Below are 15,178 nucleotides of genomic sequence, written 5' to 3' on the forward strand. Positions count from 1 at the left end.
TTCTCACGGCAGATCCTCGCTCAGCACCTGCTTCGTGCCCGGACTTGTCGGGAGAGCCCTGCGCCCAGGAGACCTGTGACCGCCTCAGTGTGGTGCCCTTGTTAGCCGCTCGTTGCCCTTCGAGAGTGCAGGAAGGGCGAGGCATGTGCCCAGGGAGGAATGTGGGGCTGGCCTGCGATTCGTAGGTGGTGTCTCCGATGCTCCGAGGGCCTCCCTGGGGTTTGGACGCAGACTTGGAGCTCGCTCTGCCTGGCCTCTGTTCAGGGGTCAGAGGCCCCGACCTTATGTGATGTTTGTTCTTAGACACCTTTTTCCACACTGTTAAACGTACACATTGACCTAAGTGTGTGTGAGACCTCACGGCTACTGCTCAGTCCACGGGCTCTCCCACCTGCATCCTGGCTGACGGGCGACCTGACCGAGACATCTCAGACACGTGGTTTCCAGCAGGCTCCGTCTCTCCGTCCCCACCTCTGGCCCTTCAGGTACGTGTCCGTGGGAATGACGTCACTAGTGGCACGCAGTCTCCGCCGAGGTGTGGCTACAACACGGACTCCGGGGCCTTGGCTTTGGGAAGCGTGTCCCTGCTTCGCAGGTCACTCTGCTGCTCTCTACCAGGTGTTGTAGTGCAATTTGCTCTAAATGCCTGGCAATGAGCAGGAGCCTTAAGGGGAAAGTCTGGCTGAACGCCTCTGGGAACCTCCTACCATCAGCGGGCACGTTCGAGGTTCCCGGGAGGCTGGGGAACGGCTGTTGTCTGCCTTCCCGTTGAGCTGTGGGCTACGAGGGGTTAACGAACAACACAGCCAGCGGAATGGCAATACCGTCTGCACACTAAGCGTTGGGCCTCCGACGTCGTGGGCACCCCACTGGACACACAGTCCCAGCAGCTTCTCTCGGTCACCCGTCCAGGGTCCGCTGTGTGCTCGTCACGACTCTGGGGGCCCTGCATGCTCCCCGCCCCTGGTATCGTACTGGAGTTCCCGGCCCACCCAGGAAGCTGGGCTCTGCCTGGGTGGTCCACGACCCGCAGGCCACCAGCACTGGGCTGCGGGGGTTCCCGTGGGTGCCCCGAATGGGCTGATGAGAAAATGCTTGACCCTGACTTTCAAGGCTGATGTGCCCTTTGACCTTTAGACACTTCTCACCTTGCCTACTTCATCTTGTCCGGACTCACTCTCCGGACAGATGCTGGTTTGTGATGTCCCCGTAGGGTGGAGTTTCCTACGACCTCCTGGAGGCACTGGGATGGGATGCGCAGGAGTGAGGCACCGCAGGGGGTCCGCGGGCGGGAGAGCGAGCCAGCGCTGAGCGTGCCGGGCGGGAGCAGGTTGTTCCTGCGCTGTCACTGTGGAGATGGTTGCGCGTGTCTACGGCCTCGCTGTCCATGGTGCCCGACTCCGCATCACTTCCCCGAGACACTTGCCGGGCTGTGTGCCTCCTGATGCGTGGTGAGACCCGCACCGCCACGTCACCGCGGCTCCTCAGGCAGCGCATGCGCGCTGAGCACCAGCCGTGGGCCGGCCTCTGTGCTGGGCGCTGAGGCCGCCCCGATAAACACGCTGGTCTCCACCTGTGAGCCTTAGGGCCCCACGGGCTCTAAAGCAATTAGCTGAGCGTCCACCAGAATGTTCTCCCATACCCCCACCTGTCTTGGCTGGTAAACCTGGTGCCTGAGAAAACATGGAAGTTGTTAAATATTCATGCGGCCTGTTCTTGGGTTCTCAGGGGGATCCTGGGTGAGAAGCTGGCATCTGACTGTAGCCGAGGGAGGGCCTGCCTGAGGTGGGAACGCTGGTGAGCTCGTTCGTGACCGGGGCGTGGGGAGACCCTCAGACGGAGGGGCCTGGCTCACAACAGGCTGCACCCTGCTGTCTTATGGGGGGTGTTTGTAGGATCTGCTCTGTGCGGACGAGTCGCCTCCGACCCATAGGAATAAGGACCGAATGCAGACCAAGGTGACATTCATTGTGGAAGACAATCTCGCGTTAAGGGAACAGCCCACGTGATGCTCTATTGAGCAGGGTTTTAGGGTAATACTGTTCTTACTGAATTTAAACAAACATTTATCAGGAACAATGAACGAACCAGAGGTTTCTTCACTTAAAGCAGTACTAAGCGACGGCACATGTCTGTGTTTTCATTGTTGAAATCAGTGCTGGCGGGAGGCAGGGACGGGACACGCGTCAGAAGGAACGCTGTCAGGGAGAAGAGGTTTGCGAGCAGGAAGTACAGGCAGCTTGTGCCCCTCCCCAGTTGTGGGGCCGGGAACCCCACCCCCCCTGCAGAATGTGACCCTCAAGACAGAATGACAAGAACTCTGGGAAAAGTCAGGTCAGGGGACCGCAAGCCAGTAAGGAGTCTGTAAAACACCTTTAAAGAGACTTGCGTCTGTTCCAACAAGGCAGCACGGTCAATACAGAGAAGAACATCAGCGGCCCGGATGTCCCCTGTTCCTGGCTCCCTGGGTCTGAACAGGCATTCCCGTGTCACCTGCCCACAGGAAGCGTGGGGAAGCCGTGCGCCTGGGCGTCTCAGCCAGGCTGTTGCCACTGTGCTTCTCTGGGTTCATCTAAGGCCTGAGAAGTCTGTCTCGGTTCCCCACGCTGGACGTGCAATTCTGCCAGTACATGGCACTTGGAGACATTGCCCCAGCCTCTGTGTCACCTGTCCCACATCTGTCACCCCACCTGTTGGGTCCTCTTCTCCTGTGACAGGCACCCCCTTCCATCGACCCTGATCAATGAGCCCTCATTTTCTTCCTGCATCTTTCTGGAAAAAACTGCTCTCTCTTCTTGACATGGCGATCCCACGGGATCCCAGATGACGTAGTGCTCATGTGTGGTCCCAGATCTGCTGTCCTCTCGATTTAAAGCACCAGGCAGACCCTCCTTTGCGTCCTCACACTCCTGGAGACTGTGAAATGCCTGCCAGAGAGCCAGCAGTCAAAGTTATTTAGTAAGTTCAGTTCAAGCTGGATCTGACTTTGAGTTTTCCTAGAAAGAGGGAGCTTTATGCTTAGAGAGTGTAAAAAGGAGGCAAAGATAGTAAAATACTGAAGTGGGTATTTTCTTAAAAACATACAAATTCGTTTATATTCCTTTCTGCAAATGAGCAAATGAATGAGTGAATAATGAATGAATGAGTGTGTGAATGCGTGAATGGGTGAATAATGAATGAGTGAGTGAATGAGTGACTAATATATGAATGAGTGAATATGAATGAGTGAAAATGAATGAGTGAATATGAATGAAAAATGAATGAGTGAATAATGAATGAATGAATGAGTGAATAATGAATGAATGAACGAGTGAATAATGAATGAGTGAATGAGTGAGTGAATGGCTACAGTGTAGCCCCTCTGGGAGGAAACTCTCCCTGATGATTTGTGCTTCACTCCAGCCTTGAAGCTGCACGGAAGGGGCTCTGGAACAATCTCCACATTTGCGTGGTAGAGTCAGGTTCTCCATTTACTAATGAAGTCGAGAACAGCTCCTGAAACCTGAAGCAGCTCGGGCCTTAAGATGGACAAATGATTCTTTAAAACAGGCTCGCATTTGGGACCACCTGCCCCCAGTTATCCCGTTGCCCCGTCACCCACGCTGCCCTTGCAGCACCTGTGCCCCCGCCCCTGGCGTGTGAGCCTCGCTCGCTCCTGGACTGAGCAGATGCTCTGGGAAGCGGCGCCCGCTGCCCTGTGGCCTCGCACCCAGAGGTTCTGGCTTTTGTGAACCGCGCAGCTGCACAGCGATGCATTTCAGAGGCGTTTCCTGAACGTTTCCTGGGACCACATGTTGGCCCACATGTTGGCCCACATCACGACCAGCAAAAAAACGTCTTCCATCAACACGGCGGTGGGAAAATCTGCGGTGCTTCGGTTTGACGAGCGCTTTAACCTGTTTCTTAAACGTTTTGATTTTGTTCCAACTTTTTCTGGCTTAAACCCATGCATTCGTTAAGCAAAATCTAGATCATGTGCCGATCCTCTTGCGTCTGACCTGCCGTGTGGGCCGGGGGGCACGGACGCTCCCCTACCCTACCCCTCCCACTCTGCGCACCTGTGCAAACAGTGGAGCTGGGCGGGAGCAGGAGCTGAGAGGCGGCGGCCTCCCGGAGCTGGTTACTTTGTTAACAGTGGTGCTCAAGGTCCAACAGATTCCACCCTGAGTTTGGCAAAGTGCCTTTGATTGGAACTGGTTTGAAACCTCTCCACCGAGCCGCTTCAATAAAGAGAGAATTCTTCAGACTGGGAGCCCTGCCTTTTCCCCGAAGGGCCTTACTCCCTCCAGTCAGAAGCTCCTTTTCTCTGCTCAGGGTCTCCCTCGGAGTTTAATTGCTGTTAAAAACAGGGAGGGGAGCAACACGCATCGAGTGTGTGTTCTCCGATTTCCGACAAAGAATAGTCCCATTGTTAGTTCCACACCACCGAATTTTCGAGAATTATGGTCAAATTCCAAGTGCCTGAATGCTAGGTTTTGTTTTTTTTGTGTGTGTGTGTGTTTTTTTGTACTAAAGGTGTAGAGGCTGTCTCTTTCCATTTAGAGAAAGTGATAATTAGATGTCTTACCCTAAGTCATTTGCATTTCCTCACTTAGGGTGTCAGGAAATGCAGGCAGACCAACTTTCCCACAGAAAACGAGCAGGATTGAGGTTATTCCACCTTTTCATCAAAAATAGAAGATGGGGTGCTCCTGTGGGGGGCCGGGGCCGGTGGCATGTTCCCATGTGCTCGGTGTTGTTGCTGCCTCCCTCTGTCTCCCTCTGCCTCTCTCCCTCTCTGTCTTGGCCTCTGTCTGTCTGTCTCAAAGCTGCACTGTGAGAACAGGTCCCCGAGCCCTCCCGTGCTCAGGAGGAAGAGGTGAGCAGTGGTGTAAGGACCGCAGAGGACAGGCGTGTGGGTCAGCGGGTGGATGGACCTCCTGAGGGAAGACACCAGGTGTCCTCACCCCAAGGGGCTGCCTGGCTGCCAGGCGCCCCCGCAGCCGGGACCTCACCACCGACCTGGGCTGAAGTGGGCGTCGGGCCTGCGCACTCTTCAGTGACCGAGCTCAACCCAATGTGCTTGCGTGCTCGCTCTGCCCATTTTTAAGGAAAAGAGCAAAGTTTTGCAACCCCAAAAAAGGCAATGGTCTGTTTTCACTTGCCTCTTGGCAAAAACGAGTGCAGATCATTTTACCCAGTGAGAAATGAGAGCATGTGGTGTGGACTGGAGCCGCTGGGAAGGCCTCTGTCCTGTGCCCGGGGGCCCCACTGCAGGGGGAACTGTCACCTCTGGGCGCTGATGGCGTGTCTCTCACCTGAAATCTGGAGATGAGCACAATGGGCGGCGTCTCTGTCTCCCAGGCAGACGTGCTGGGCTGCTGGGAGCCACAGCCCCAGGCCACAGGGGGCCCCTGGCTGGGGCTTCTGAGGGCCCTGCCCGCCTGGACTCCTGCTGCAGGTGGCTCCTGGCTCAGTGCCCCTCCCTGGGGCCCTTCCCCCCCCAGGCCTTCTGCCCTTGGTAAACTTTAAACAGGGACCCTCAGTTCCTGGGGGCCGGGAAGGGGAGCGCTTTGGTATATTTTCAAGCTGAGAATTTCCTTTTTCTCTTACTGATGAGGAATGAGGGGACGAGGGTCCCTCTGGCTCAGGCCTGGGCTGTTCGTTCCAAGCAGTGCTAGGCCTGTCTCAGGCCTGCCAAGTGAACCTGTTCACGCGCACGCAGGCCCCACCAGCAGGCAGCACGCAGTGACGACCGTGGCTCTGACTCTCGCTTCTCCCGCTTGCACTTTCTTTCGATGAGTTGCTGGTGCCCCGTATGCGTCACGGTGGCACCTTTGTGGGGCTGGTGACATTCCAATGGCCAGAGCCTCAGAGGGTTCTGTTTGCCCAGTCGCATGGAGCCTGCCTAGCTTCCTGAGACCTGCCTTCATGGTCGCTGTCCCGTCTGGTGGGATGGGGGACTGGGCTGGGGGGTTGGGTGGGTGGGGAGCGCCATCCATGATTTGAGAAGGGCAGAGTGGGAGCTGCGGGTGGACCCCAGACCTCGCCGGGAGACTCTGTTAGTTCTGAGTGGGATGTTGAGGACTCAGGCCATTTCCTTAGGGTAGCCCACCGCCCGATTCCGGGTGGCCACTCCTAGCTCCCCAGACGAGGGCAAAGCAGGGCGGAGGCGGAGTGAACTAGCAACCCCGTGGGCAAGTTCCTGGTTGCTATTCAGACTGCAAGGTGAAACAGCGCGCAGTGCTCCCCGCACACGAGGGCTGTTCCCAGGCCCTCCAGTGCTCGGCGATCAGCCCCAGGCTCTGACTGGGAGAAGCTATCGGTCGGTGATCGAGATGTTTTGAAACAGACGACCGCTTAGCATTCCCAGAGGTTTGCCATGGCCGGGGGCGGGGCTCAGTTGGCTGGAGCGTCGTCCAGGGCACCAAAAGGTTGTGGGTTCGATCCCCAGTCAGGGTGTGTGTGGGAGGAAACTGACCAGTGTTTATCTCTCTCTCTCTCTCTCTTTCTTCCTCTTTCTCAAACCAATAAATGTCTACATTTAAAAAAAAAAAAGCATTTTCAGAGGTTTCCCTGTGTTTCTGGCGGTGGTCCCCTGACAGGAAGCGGCCTTCGGTCTCCGTGTGTTTGCTGCGGAAAACGTTTCTTTACATTTATCCGGCTTCTTTCCTTTCTCCCGAAGTTCCTGAGAGTCGATCAAGATAAAGACAAAGACTGCAGCCTGGACTGCGGGAGCTCCTCTCAGAGACCTCTCTGCGCGTCCGACGGAAGGACCTTCCTGTCCCGCTGCGAGTTCCAGCGTGCCAAGTGCAAAGACCCCCAGCTGGAAATTGCGTACCGAGGGAACTGCCGCGGTGAGTCTGTACGCAGGCACCCAGCCGCCCGGTCCGGTGTCTGAAGGCACGCCCGTGGGCTTTATGTGCACATTCGCTGCCCTTTTATGGACTGACGATTTTTATGTTGGTGAATGCTTTCCAGAGCACGTGAGGAAGAAGAATTTCTATGACTCAAGAGCAGAGTCACTTTTTACTTGGTTCATGCTCGGAAGTGGTGTGTGCTGGAATGTGAGGCCAGCGCCCCTGCCCTGGCCCCTCCGCACCTCCACCGTGCCCTGGACCAGGGTGCCTGGGCCCCCAGATGATGGTGACATCGCCGTCCGGCCAGGGTGTCTCCTACTCTGGCCTGCTCCACGCAGGAGGCGTGGAGTGAAGGGATCTATCCCTGCCAGGTGGAAAAAGTAACATTAATTCCGTCTCCCTGTGCCGTGACATCCCACACGTCCCTGGGGAAAGTGGGGTGTCACCGCCTGCCGTGAGTGCGGTGACACAGCTCGGTGGTCTATGCTGAGCCATGAGCAGCAGTTTCAGAATAAATGTAAGTGTAGGCCAATCCCTTTAGAGAAGTTTCTGGAAGCCATCACTTGTGCTGACCTTGCCTGTAAAAACTAGAGGTGCGAGGTGCCGGTGAAGTCTGAGTTTTAAGTTTTGTTTTTTTCCATCCTGTGTTCTTCGGGTGAGCCCATTGCATGAGGTGGGAGGCCCCAAGGAAGCTTCCAGGTTGGCCCTCCGTGTCAGTCGGGCCTCCAGCAGCTGGGAGGGGTTAACAAGACCCAGGCCAGAGCCCACACAGGGCCCTGTGTCCCACAGGTTCCTGAGGTTGCCCTCAGAGCCTTCTACCTGGGACCTCGGCCATGCCCACCTGCAGGGTCAACGGTGGGTTAGACAGGGAGGGCGGGTTTGAATTAAATGCAGATGTCCTGTTTGGTGACACCTCTGTCAGCCTGCATGTGTTTGGGTCCAGCCTAATTTTTCTAGGGTAATTATCCAGGCTAAACCCCCTGGCGGGGATTCTCATTCACTTCACCCAACAAATTTCACACCATAAACTCGTAGCACAAAAAAATGCAATAAGGGAGAAGCAGGTGAAAATAGAGCTTGCTTCACAAAAGCAAATTTAATTTAAATCGAAAGGATTAAAGTGAGAGAATGCAGACACCTGCAGGCTTCAAAGTCACGTGTGTTTGCTGCTTCAGCTGCCAAGGGCGGCCAATGCTGGAGTTGCCATAGCCAGAGTATGAGCCAGGTGTTAGGCTCCAAGGTCGCTGGGCTGAGTGTACCCTAACAGGCAGGGTTTGGGGGCAGGGCATGAGTCCGTTACAGCTGGGGGTTCAGTCTTAATCGGGCTCACCCCCAGAAGCAGCCTTGTGCTAGGCTCCCAGCAGAAATAGGACCTCGTCGTAGGGGACACGTTCTCACACAGGCTGTCCCTGACTGTCAGTGTTCATCGGCCCCTGCCCCGCCCGAGCCCCAGTGTGGCAGAAATGGTTCCCAGTGACCAGGCGGGCAGGGCAAGGCCGGGCAACAGGCTGGAGGCTCTGGGCAGATTCAGACGACGCCGTGCCTTCCCTCTGTCCTCCTCGGGCACAGACCCAGCAAGTCCCGCCACACGCCCAGGCAGGGTGGGGCTTCCTTCTGAGTGTGGGAGAGGGAGAGGGGTTGGCGTGCCCGTGACATCACTCAGGTCACGCAGATACCCATCCGGCGTTTCCCCGGATCTTTCCCGTGCTGGAGTGTAGATGTGCCAAAGGCTGAGCCGCCTGCTCCGAGGGCGTCGTCACAGTCCCGCTGGGTGACAGTCCGGCTGGCCTGTCCCCGTGGGACACGCTGTGTGGGAACGACCTAAAAGCCTCGGCCCCTGTTGGGTTTCGTGTCAGAGCCATCACGCTGGCTGAGCCACGAGGCAGTGGTCACGCAGACACACGCTCCTCCCCCTTCCTCAGAAACCGGTGGAGTCTGTGTCTTCAGAGCTCAGCAAACACACCGATGTTTCCTTTTGATCTGAGACCTCTGGGGCTGTCTTCCTTTTCAGAGAATTTCTGGCATGAAATAAGCCAAAAGGAAAAAGAAGAAGAAAAGTCAAGTGCCAGGAGACCTTGGGACTATTTTGAAATTTCTGGAAACAAAGTCTAACGACCCTGTGATGAATGCAGCTTCCTGGAGCCTCACACAGGCCAGGGTGTGAGGGGGGGGGTGCCGTTTCAAAACGCTTTCCGATCATCACCGCTGTGTGCTGCCAGTGTCCCCTGGCTGCTGCCATGGTCACTCACACAGGGACCGCCTGAGCTGTCACCGCGGGACACGATAGGTGGGAGTCGGCGATGTGGTCGTGGCGGCCGGATGAGAGGTTGTCACTGTTAACGTCACCGTTGTGATGTGTTTTCAGAACCCCAGGGTGGCTCAGATGCCGGCGCTTCCTCAGCCCAGCTCCTCGGGACTGCACAGTAGCCCTGACACCGTCGCCGACCCACAACACCGTGGGCTCTGTCCACTCTGACAAAGTGCTGACTTTCCTAGTGCCACGGCCACCTTGCAGAACCTTCTCCGCAGCTCTGCAGATGCCAGGCCACTTAGATCTTGGCAGCAGTGGTCAGAGCAGTTGTTTGGGGTCACGGCCTCCAGGGGGCGCCTGCTGTGGTGAGGGGCAGCGAGGGCACGGGTCTCAGGAAAGACAGGAGCCCCTGTGCCTGGCGGCCGGGCCAGGTGCTGCTCTCTCAGGGACCCTGGGCTCAGGGGCCTTCCTTCCGGCAGGCAGAGCTGAAGCTTCTGGGCTCGTTTGTACTGAGAGTCCATAAAAAAGCGTTCGGTGACCGCTCGGCCACGACACGTTTTGAGGCGTCGACCGTCCTGGCTGTCAGTGACCCACCGTGTCCTGCAGGAGTGCCGGGGGGCTGGCTGGGTTCTTCAGTGTGGCCTTGCCATAGTTCACAGTCTGTCCCAACAGTGTCCTTCGTGACTTGGCAACGCCAGTCACGCACCCAGGGGTCTCCTATGGCCCTTGTCTCTGTCTTCATGCATTTAAGATGGTGACACTTACTTCACATGACACCTCAGCTCCCTTTCTCCCCTGGCTCTTAAGTGACAGGGTCAGGGACAGTAGGGGACGGTTGAGCCACCCAGCCGACCAACTGTGGCTGCTGTGGGGCGGGTGGGTGGGGCCTGGGTCCAGGCCCTGGTGACTGTGATCCTGGCATGTCTGTCTGCACTGAGAAGGGAAACAATGTTTTACTTACTGTTTCCCTTACTGATGCCCACAGAGGGTTGCAGCCCAGAATTCCCCCTTTCTCTGGGAGTCTGGCCTCCAACCTCGCGGGCGGGTAAAATGCTACAATGGCGCCTGCTTTCCTTGTGTCCAGGAGAAACAGAAGGCATGCCACTTGTAGGGTGGCCTCTGCATGGCCACCACCAGGAGCACACTTTGTCCGGTGGCCTGCGCTTCGCCTCCCCCACTGGTGCCACGCCCCGGATGCTGTCCTGACCTCAGTGTTCTCACTGCTGGGCTCATAGTCGTGACCCTTCAGTGCGGTTGTTCTAGATGCGGAGTCCCTGGGCCCTCTGCCCAGAACACTGTCCCACCTCCCCGTCACTGTGCAGTATGCTGGGGGGCCACGGGGACCCTAACAGCTCCACGTCTCCCAGAGTTTCTGCCTCAGAAGAAGTTTGCTAGCAGCGTGGAACCTGTGACGCGGTATCTCTGGTGTTTGCTGCCTGTCATGGGAGATGAAGGCAGGCGGAGAAGGGAAACTCGGTCCATGTCCTCAGGATCCTCTCGCATGACGGACAGGTAGCCCCGTGGAAGTGCTCTGGGGCTCGGGGATATAGGGTTCAGGGTGACCTGTGAAGGCTGCTGTTTCCTGACCTCCTTCTGATGTAACCATTGCTCTCCGAGGTTCTTCAGCAAAGCTCTCTCTTCCAACAGCTGCTTAATCCCATTTTAAGTGATTTTAGCAAAGTGGGAAAGTGCTGGCTTCCTGTTGAAGTGAAAACCATCGTTAGAAGTGGCCTCTATAAAACATCGCTGTTCATCTCTGGTTTATCGTGAGAGTCGCATTTGGCCAGCGTCTGTTGCTCACGTGTCTTGATGCGGAAACGAGCTTTGTGATCCCATCGGACAGGAATCTGTTTTATTTTTCCACAGACAGGAAAAAATCCACAACCGGTCCATAGAATGCTTACTAAACTCATTGTTATTTCCCAACAACTGATCAAAACTTTTACATTAAAAACCTGCTGTGAGTCCTGCTGTGCTGAGCACAATGAAGAAATCCTTTACTTATTACAGTCCCTGCTCTTTCGTATAAGAACAAAAAATTTCCAGAAATATGTGATCAAATTTGCTTCGAAGAGTTTTCCTTGGGTCTAATAAAGTGATTCAAATCTTTGATTAGAAGAAGATTGAATCAATAATTTGATTGAATTAAGGTATTAATATTCGATTTTTAGTTGAGATGAATTTTTCTACGAGGTATAAATTGACCACAGCTTAAAAACCGCTGTGGGCCCAGAAGTTGTGATGCACCGCTTCACACCCAGGGAGGCCACAGCGATCGGAAATAGGGGAGACAGAAAACAATCTCCGTGAGGGTGTGGGTACACGGGAGCCCTGGTCCGGTGGGCAGGAATGTGCAACGGGTCAGCTTCTATGGAAAATAGTCAGGTGGTCTCTTTGCAGGTGGACACAGAGTTGTCACCACCCAGCAAGTCCCCTCCTAGTTCAGACGCAGAAGACTGGAAAGCAGGTGTTCAGACAAAGACTTGGCCGTGAGCGCCCAGTGTGATCCGCAGCAGATCCGGGCGGGACTGCCGCAGTGCCCACCCGCAGCCTGTCATGTGAAAGCGCCGTGGTCCGTCCACACCACAGGACGTTTTTCAGCAGAGAGAAGGGGGGTGCTGGGGACCCATGCCATGGGGATGACCCTGACAACGTGCTGGGGAATTTGGTCACGGAATCCACACCGACCTCTCATGATTGCATTCATCCGAAATGTGCAGAATCGGCAGAGCAGAGGGACAGAGAGCAGAGGGACAGCAGGGAGGGCCGGGGTTTCCTTTGGGGGAGGGTGTTCTGGGTGGGGCTGGGCAGAGTGGTGGTCACACTGTGTTGTGGACACACTAAATGCCACTAATCACACTCTTCAAAACGGCTAAAATGGTGGGTTTTGTGGTTTGTGTAGTTGTGTCACAGTGAAAAAAATGAGGATGCTTGTGTTCTGAGGATTTAATTTTCTCTCTGGTAACACAAGTGTCCAGAGCAAACCGCAGCAAGGCCCCCAACGGTCAGGCACCTGCTTCCTCCTCACAAGAGCACGGAGTAGGAGGACGTACGGATGCATCTCGTCACCTCCAAGCACAGCCGCAAGGGGAGAACGTCGCGCCTTTCTATTCTGCTTTCTGAAAGTGGTGGGAAGAAAATGCAAAGTCGAGAAGAATGTAATTTTGAAGCTGGGCTTAATATTTTCATGTGTGTAAAGAGGGGCGAGTAATTTAGCCCCCGGGGTGTGCCCATTAGCTGCGCAGCGCTTTCAGGCGCTGTTCCGGGTGGGTGGCAGGCTCAGCCGCACAGGCCGAGGGTATCCTGGTGCTGTGCAGGGTGCGGGGTGCTGGGGGGGCGGGCGCACCTGCTGCCACTGCAGCCTGCTGAAGCATGTGGGCATGCCACGTGAGCACATCACGTGGGCACATCACGTGGGCTTACCCCTCTGAAATGACTGACAAAACAAAAGCAGCATGTGACTGCGGTTTTGCATGGAATCAATCGCCCAGTGTTTCGGGTGTTTCGACAGAACTGACTGGGAGGGCTGCTGGCCAGACTTTTCCAGAGTGAACTCTGGTGCCAGAGCCGGGATGTCTGGACCTGCAGGCAGGTGCTTGAGGCCACAGCGTTTGTACTGGGCAGGTGACAGTGGACTTGTTCCTGAGGGACGAGGGACGAGGGACAGGCCTGTGTGTTTGCTGCCGGATCCTCCTTGCTTCCTCTGATTGAGCAGTCAGCTCGTGTCATATGCAAACCTGGAATTCAGCGCTCTGCCAAACGCAAGGTCTGCAGGTTGGAGAACTCTCTGGCTGGTGGCAAAAGGCAAAAGTGGCATCTTTAAAAAGAAGGCGTTCACGCCAGGAGCGGGCCCGTGAGTGGTTTGGAAAATGTATGCTTTTTGGCGTGTTCCACGAGAGTTCAAACGTTGGACGTAATTTGTAACTCCCTCCACCCGCCTGCGGAGGCCTGGCGAGCTGGGGCGCGTATCACTTTCCCCTTTCGACAGTCAAACCGCAGGCTCTCCTAAAAAAGGAGGACTGGAGTCCAGCAAAGCAGTGATTTCTCCGCAGCAAAAACACAGAGCGCATTAAAACCACATGTCGCTGAGGCCTGGCCGGCCAGGCCCAGTGTCGGTCGGGGCAGGAGGCCCCCAGCCCAGGAGGGGTCTCCAGCATGCAGGCCCCTAGCAGGCCGAGCCGGCCCCCGGGTCACAGCCGCCCAGGCCGTCCACCCCCACAGAAGGGTCTGTGTGCATGCAGTACGGCTGACCCTGGCCCCCGCCTGCGAGCTATCACAGCGGCCGGGAGCCGGGGCTGCTGCCCAGATGGCCCCGTGTCGAGCCAGCAGTTTTTACCACCAGGCAATCAACACGTCACCGACTGAAGACGCTGGGCAGTGGGCATGTTTGAAGAAGCATAGAGTCCACGGGGCCTTGAAGATCTAGACAACTTGTTATTTAAGTCTGGAAACACTTAAGAAAACTCGGGGAAGCCATTCTTTTCAAGTTTTAAAATTCAAATGAGCTGCACGTAGGCTGGCTCGGAGAAAGAAAACCGGTGCTTGCGGCGGTGTCGGAGGGCACGAGCCTGCCCCCAGTGGCCGAGGCTCCTGGGAGAGGTTTGTGGACCAGCGTCAGGAAGAGGTGGCCCTTGTTAACGCGGCCTCACACCTCTCACCCTTCCGCCGCGAGTCTGAAACCGGCGTCGGAACGAGCACCCTCCCTGGTCCAGGTGGCGCTCAACCGCCCCGCTGTGCTGCAGGGAGGGGCCAGGTGGGCGCCGTCTGTCCGGAGGCCGCGGGCCGCCCTGCACTCACTGCGCACGGATCGCTGCGGCCCAGTTGGGGGCCAGAGGGAGAGCAGAGGTGCTGAAATGTTATTTTCCTTTGAATTTTATTTTGTGTGGGTTTCAGGTGTGTGGCTTAGTGTTCGACAGCCACACGCTTCACCGAGTCCCCCACCGTTCCCAGTGCCCACCTGGCATCCACGGTGGCGCACGGAGCTACCGCCACGCCGGTGACTAAGTTCCAGGCGGCGCTTCACGTCCCGTGACTGCTTCGTGACTGCCACTCTGCAAAGCCCGACGTGTGAGACTCGAAACCGTGAGAACCCTAGGAGGAAACACGGGCAGCGGACTCGCTCACAGTTCTCTGAGCGCTATTTCCTTCCGCCCGATCGCGCTCAGACCCCTCCGCCCGCGCTGGTCTGAGCGTCACAGCGCCTCTCCCCGGGAGCGGCCGGAACGCGGCGGTTTCCGTGTGAATACCCGAAAGGCTGGGACAGAATGAACGGGGGGCCACAGGGGAGGGGACCCTTCCGTCTGTCAGACTCCGTGTCTTTAATCCTCATCCCAGGACATGTCCACTGATTTTTAGAGAGAGAGGAAGGGAGAGAGAGAGGAAGGGAGAGAAAGAGAAACTTCGACGTGAGAGAGAAATACCAATCTACCGATCGATTGCCTCCCGTGCGCACCCCAGCTGGAGATCGAACCCATAACCTGGGCCTGCGCCCTGACCGGGGATCTAACCCGCAGCCTTTTTGTGTGCGGGCCGCCTGCCCTGAGCTCCGCACCCTAGCGCGTCGGGTGTGGAGGGGACCTTCCCTCCCGCCACCAGGCCTCTAACCGTGCGGTGCTGGAGCCAGTCCTCGCCCGGCCTCCGCGGTTCCCACGCTCCTCTGACGCGTGCGCTTCCCTCGCGTCACCGCGGCTCTGCTCTGTTCCTGCCCGCAGACGTGTCCAGGTGTGTGGCCGAGAGGAAGTACACGCAGGAGCAGGCGCGGAAGGAGCTGCAGCAAGTGTTCATCCCGGAGTGCAACGACGACGGCACCTACAGTCAGGTCTGACGCTCCGCTGGGATGTCCCGCGCTGGAGCGATGGGGGGGCGGGGCCGCAGGAGGGGGCGGGGCTGGAGGAGGGGCCAGGCAGCTCACTCCCGGAAGTGGCCCTACTCGCAGTGGAGTCAGTTCTGCAGAGTTCAGGCAGGTGCGTGAGTGAGAGCGGCTGGTTCCTTCCAGTGCCCCACGGTCACCTTTGTCACTGTGGGAACCGGAAGGGGATGGCCTCTTCAGCGAGGCTGTGGGATGTGCTCGCCTGGCTCGCCTCCGAGA

The 15,178-nt window shown here is 56.8% G+C and overlaps 1 protein-coding gene across 2 annotated transcripts in view; it reads left to right on the top strand.

The window, feature by feature from the left end:
* The window catches only part of SMOC2 (SPARC related modular calcium binding 2), an 87,460-nt gene that overhangs the window by 18,213 nt on the left and 54,069 nt on the right, over nucleotides 1-15,178 (top strand). For both annotated transcript variants that reach the window (XM_053914331.1, XM_053914332.2), the window contains exons 2-3: nucleotides 6,665-6,836; nucleotides 14,802-14,908. In XM_053914331.1, coding sequence (XP_053770306.1) covers nucleotides 6,665-6,836; nucleotides 14,802-14,908 — 279 coding nt within the window. The remainder of the gene's footprint in view (nucleotides 1-6,664; nucleotides 6,837-14,801; nucleotides 14,909-15,178) is intronic.

This window comes from Desmodus rotundus, chromosome 11 (genome assembly GCF_022682495.2).
Source record: "Desmodus rotundus isolate HL8 chromosome 11, HLdesRot8A.1, whole genome shotgun sequence".
NCBI lineage: Eukaryota > Metazoa > Chordata > Mammalia > Chiroptera > Phyllostomidae > Desmodus > Desmodus rotundus.